Below are 6,059 nucleotides of genomic sequence, written 5' to 3'. Positions count from 1 at the left end.
AAGATAAAAACGTGTATTTTACACATTTTTTTATGTTCTCAGCTTTTTCTAATAAAAGTGCCAGACATTGTTTTGTGCTTTTAATGGATTTTTATTTATATATATTATTTTTGTTATTTTTACTTTGAGTGGAATGTCCATTAATGTAAATTGTATTTATTTTTGTACTTTAATTTTCATTAGTTTTGCTTCTAGGCAAAAGGCAAAATAAACTTTTCATCTTAAAGGAAATCTAGTTTGATCTTTTTTATTTCCCAAGGAAAGGACCATTAAGGGATAGATACTGAAAGGTATCTGGCCAAAACGTTAATACTGTGATATGATCATTTTTTACCATTAAAAGCCCCATGAAAGGTATGTCCGTCCTCCTATTTAATATGTAACCTATACCAATGCTTAGTCCAGCATTTGATTTTGCACGAGTTGGACTTTTCAGCAGGTAAAATTCACTAGAGCTGGAAATGTCTTAGGTTCTTAAGAGCTAGAAGCGTATGGGAGAGAATGCTAAGGTTGAAGCTCAAAGCTGCTAGTTTGCACAGCTTTAAAAATCCATCTCTCGTTACTGCCTAATCATCTAATGTGAGTATAGTAAAAAGCTCATTTTCACCTCTTACTGAGGAGACACTGCATGTGATAATCTGCTGGGCAGCGTGGGAAGAGCCACTCACCTTCCTGTGGCCGCCCTTCGTCTCGTGTTCATCTCACGTTGGGAATAGTGGACACGACTGGGAACTCCGTATTACTCAGACTGAGCTGAACACAAGGACCCCTTCTGGAGAAGAACTTTTCTAACAGGTGTCACTGTCCCATGAACAACCACACGTCCCCCCCGCCCCCCCCCCCCCCGCCAAATTAAAAGTAATAGTTATTTAAAAAATAAGCAAACGGAGTTGGAATGCGTTCTCTATTAAGGGCCACTGCGGACGTCTAGAGACCCCCGGGGCAGGCAGCAGAGGGGGCGCGGGAAGCGCCTAACGTCGGGATGCACAGAGGGGAAAGCGGCGGGCGGGGCGGGGCTTCCCCAAGTCAAACTGCGAATTCGGCGCGAAACCGCCGCAGGCCGAGCCCCAGAGACACCCCTCCCACCCGCAGCCGCCGCTGGCCTTCTCGCTCCGCCCATGTCTCGATTCTTCTCCGCCCTCCGAGGGCGCGGATGGGCTAGGCGGCCAAGCGCCGTTCACGATCACAGCGCACAGAAGCGGGGCGGCCAGTCTCCCGGACCGACGTCTGCCCCTCATAATCATGGCGCCGGCGGACGGCGCGGCCTGGGCTCTGCGGGAGGGCGCCTGCCCCTCTCAGTCATGGCGCCGAGGACGGTGCAGCCTGGGCTCTGCGGGTGGGAGCTTGCCCCTCACAATCATGGCACCGACGGACGGCGCGGCCTGGGCTCTGCGGGAGGGCGCCTGCCCCTCTCAGTCATGGCGCCGAGGACGGTGCAGCCTGGGCTCTGCGGGTGGGAACTTGCCCCTCACAATCATGGCACCGACGGACGGCGCAGCCTGGGCTCTGCGGTCTGGCGCCTGCCCCTCTCAATCATGGCGCCGGCGGGCGGCGCGGCGTGGGCTCTGCGGGAGGGCGACTGCCCCTCACAATCATGGCGGCCGGGGCAGGGCGGGGCCTGGAAGGGAGCTCAGGACCGGCGGCCCCAGAAGGCGCGGTCATGTGACCGGCAAGATGGCCGTCTTTCCCTGGTAAGGAAGCAGCGGCGGGTGGGCTGTGGGGAGGGGCTCGCCTTACCGTCCCTGGGTCTCTGTCTCTGCGAGGGTGACTGTGTGACTGTGAACTGCCCTCTGTTGGCTGGTGGTGGCGTCTCCTCCCGACTCCGGGCGTCTTGACCGCCGAGTCCCCGGCTGCTACTCCGGGTCACAGGCGCTCCCTGAAGCCGCCCGGTGGGAGCCCGGTTCTCTCCGGGCCACCCTGTCCCCGCGCCTCCCGCGCCCTCTGCGTCCGTTCCTTCCCTACCGAGGCCTCCAGTCCCCCTGCCGCAGTGGCGCGGGCTCGGTGGGCGCTGCGTGCAGAGAAGGTGGTCTCCGCTCCGAGTCTGGGTGACTCGGGGGACCTGACTGTCCCCGAGCGACTCAGTTTATCTAGAGCAGACTTGCTTTTCTCATCTGTGCAATGGCCGCCCTCCGTCCTGCTCTGTGCAGGGCTCTGCGCTGGGCACCGGTCATGCAGAGTCCTCAGACCTGCTCCTCGGAGCTGACAGTTTGTGAAGCACACACACGCAATAGAAGGATGTCCAAAGAAGGCATTGGGATGAGGCACGACCTTCCTGGGGCCTGGGGGAAGACTTCAGATAGGAACAGCCTTAAATTGGGTTTTGGAGGATGAATAGGAGCTCACCAAGCACGAGGGAGTGGCGGATGCCAAGGCTGACAGGCCTGGCGGGGCTCTCGTGGCTGGAGTGGCTGGGAGTGATCGGAGCTTCAGGCTCCAGCGGGAGCCACGAGGGTGAGAAACTCGAGCAAGTTGTGATGGTGAGAGTGGAACTGTCCGGGGACGTGAGCTCGCCGCTGCGTCTCAGAAACACGGATAATATTCTGATCTTTCCAAATGATGTGAAGTGGTTTACAATGAATGAATGAGCGAGCGAGCAAAGGAGAGAATATACAGCCCTAGACCTTAGAAATAATCAGATCCAAACTCCTGGTTTATCAGCAGCTGTCTTCCCCATTCCCTTCACCTGCCTAACTCTTTAAGCGTCATCTTCAAAAGCGATGACGCGCTAAATCAGGGTTGGGTACCACCCGGCGCGTCTGCGCTGTTTGCTTTGACTTTGTCACGCGGAGCACCTTTTAAGGAGTCATTAAGGCTTAAACACGAAAACGTGAGCAGCATCTGGCTTCAATGAACTTACCTGGAATTTGGTCCTCAGAAAATCCAGGAAGATGCTCCCTTTAGTCTCTGCGCCCCAGTCCATTTTTGTTTTTGGTATTTTTACTTTAAATAACAAACAGAGAAGTGCCATAAGCCTTTTAGCATCTAGGGTCTCCGAAGTTTCTAATCTGGCTCTCCTCTAGACGTTTCTCTGGGTGGTATTGCGTGCTCATCTTTGTCTCCCCGCTACGCGTGTTCCTTAAATTAAAGGGCTGAGTTTTAACCATCATTGTATCCCCAGTGCCTGGCCTGAAGCTTGGCAGAGAGTAGGTGCTCAGTAATATTTATGAATCAATGAGGAAACTGAGGAGGCCCACATAGGAGAAAAGTGTTTCGGTCATTAAGTTGGACATTTATCAATGTGCTAGGAGCTTAATGTACAACATCTCATTTAACCCTCATAACAACCCCATTTTTCAGATGAGGAAATGGAGGCAGAGAGATGAAGCCATTTAAAGTCTTACAGCCAGTAAGGAGAGCTGAGTTGGAGCCTAGAGCTTGCAATATATATATATATATATATTTTTTTTTTAATTTATTTTTGCTGAGGAAGATTGGCCCTGAGCTAACATCTGTGTCAGTCTTCCTCTATTTTGTATGTGGGTCACCACCACAGCATGGCTGACGAATAGTATAAGTCCGTGCCCTGGATCTGAAGCCAGGAACCTAGGCTGCTGAAGTGGAGCACACCAAACTTAACCACTAGGCTGTGGGCCCAGCCCCCCCAGAGCCAGTGATTTTAATTCTGACTGTCAGCTGGACCTCCTCCAGTCTGGCTCCCGGGCTGAGGTTTCTGGGTTGCGGGGCTCCCCAGGTCCCGCTGCATTGTCATGCGTCCCTCCAGGCTCCCTCTTGTCACACTTTTTTGTCATGTCTGATATATTTCGGCCTGGCCTAACATGCAAGATGTCTGGTATATCATGGATCACATTTCCTGTCCAGCCCTGTGGTAATAGCACCTTTTAAAATACTACTCTTTGGGGGCCGGCCCTGTGGCCTAGTGGTGAAGCTCGCGTGCACTCTGCTTCGGCGGTCCAGGGTTTCACCAGTTCGAATCCTGGGTGTGGACATGGCACTGCTCACCAAGCCATGCTGAGGCAGCGTCCCACGTGCCACGACTAGAAGGACCCACAACTAAAAATACACAACTATGTACCGGGGGGCTTTTGGGGACAAAAAGAAAAAAAGTAAAATCTTAAAAAAAAAAATACTACTCTTTGGAGTCACAATTTCTACATTGTTTTAGCACTTTTTTGGGGAGGAGGATATATTGTGATTGTGGGAGAAAAAACTGTGTGGCTGGATTATGTCATTAGTAATTAAAAAATCACTTGAGAATTAAAAAAGCTGACAAGAAGCATTTAGTAGATTTTGGCATTTCCAGTATAAGGAAATTAATTTGAAAACTGGTAATGGAATTTATGTGTATCCATATTATCAGATGCAAATAATTTAAAACTAGGGAGTTGTCACCCTTTAACGTGCCTAAATCACCTGGGGATTTTGTTGAAGTGCAGATGCTGATTCTGTAGGTCTGGGGTATTTCAACCCTCCCAAGGTGATGCCCTTGCTGGTGACCTCTGGACCACGCTTCGGGTAGCCAGGGGCTAGACCCAGCCAGGAATGGGGGTGTGAAACGTTGGCCTTTTTTTCTGTGGCCACTGCTGCAGAGCCAGACGAGCCTTTTGCATGGCTGGGAGCTGGGATTATGGGGGATTTTTACCAGCTGTATCAGCTGTTAGCAGGAAAAACAGGATTTTTGAGAAAATGCCCACTGGAGGTCACTGTTGTCCTTCCCAAAGACCTAAACATTGCAGAAGATGCTTTAACATCCCAAACTGCAGGGAACGCTAGGGAGCAGAGAGCAGATTTGAGAAAATCATGGAAGAAGTGATAGAAAAATCAAAATATAGCAATTTGACATGGATTTTCAGGAACGGTAAATGTTTCCTTTTTTTTAAGGTTTTTCCGGAAGCAGTACTTTTTCCTCAAAGAATTCCCTCCCCCCAAACGTTTTTTAAAAAATCATTTCAAAACTTGGTCCTTTAAAAAAAAAAAGACAATTGCTTAATTTCTCACGTTCTCCAGTTGACCTCCAGATGATCTATAGAACTGCTGAATCTCAGAGACAGGCTGCCTCTGTCTACACCTGTCTCTATCACTTGCTCGCCTCTCCCAAGTTAGCACCACAGTAACAGCCTCAGCTTCTCCATCTGAGAAATGGGCATAATCCTCGTACCTACCTCATAGGATTGATTGAATGAGGAAATGGGGGTAAAGGGGTTGGCCTGGATCCTGGTATATAAGCACAGAACAAATGAGAACTATTATTTAATTGTGTATCAAGCCATATTGCTGTTTTGATAACAGTGCCTTTCTCAGCTGTTGATTGATTTAATAATTATTTTAGGGATGAAAAACACATTTGCAAGTGAATTTCAGGTCAGATTACATTTCTACTCATTCTGTGAAATTAACTTTGCAAAATTCTATTTTTCTTGGCAACTGATTAAGAGTGATCTGAAAGGAGGAAAAGAGTAATTTGATTTTTAAAACTCCATTATGGCTGTTGCTGACGATGATTCCAATTTATTTATTGGGCATTTTGTCTTGTAAATCAAGAATTGGCCGATAGCATATTAAAAAGAGTTTGGAAGAATATTTCATAAATGACTTCAATTGCAATATTTTGGGAGGGAAAGACAGTGTATATTTTGTAAAATGTAACCCGGAGGGAGTAGACATATGTTGTGGCAGGATTTTCCTTTACAAAGGAAGTAGAAGGAGAGGCTGGTCCCTATGGGTAAGTAGCCTTTCTCCTCTCCAGCACTCAAAGCCAAGTGTATTTAGAAAGGGATAGAAGCGAGATGACATGGGAGCTCAGTTCTTTTGTGCTGGATTGGGTTTCTGGATTAGTGGGGGATATTGGGGAGAGCTGACTAATTGCGTGGCACAGTTAGATCTGGCTGCTAGTGTTGCCTGCAGAGATTAGTGAAGTCATGACGCTCGGAATGGGGTTGTGGGTGGGGAGGGCTGAATTCAGGGGATGTCGAGGCCAAGGGACAAAGTGCCTGGCTTCTTCTGCTGTTTGAGCTGCTGTTTTCCCTAAAGCCGGGTGGGGAGGGAGGAATTGTTCTGTGTGCCCAGAAAAGCTGTTTTTCTGGAAGATGATATTTTGCAAA

The 6,059-nt window shown here is 49.1% G+C and overlaps 1 protein-coding gene across 1 annotated transcript in view; it reads left to right on the top strand.

The window, feature by feature from the left end:
* Positions 1–1,638: 1,638 nt before the first annotated feature.
* Positions 1,639–6,059, top strand: part of VPS35L (VPS35 endosomal protein sorting factor like) — a 111,808-nt gene continuing 107,387 nt past the window's right edge. Inside the window, exon 1 of the mRNA XM_014853441.3 lies at positions 1,639–1,691. Coding sequence (XP_014708927.3) covers positions 1,675–1,691 — 17 coding nt within the window. The 5' untranslated portion in view covers positions 1,639–1,674. The remainder of the gene's footprint in view (positions 1,692–6,059) is intronic.

This window comes from Equus asinus, chromosome 14, assembly GCF_041296235.1.
Source record: "Equus asinus isolate D_3611 breed Donkey chromosome 14, EquAss-T2T_v2, whole genome shotgun sequence".
NCBI classification, from domain to species: Eukaryota; Metazoa; Chordata; class Mammalia; order Perissodactyla; family Equidae; genus Equus; species Equus asinus.
This window is presented reverse-complemented; position numbering and strand designations above follow the sequence as displayed.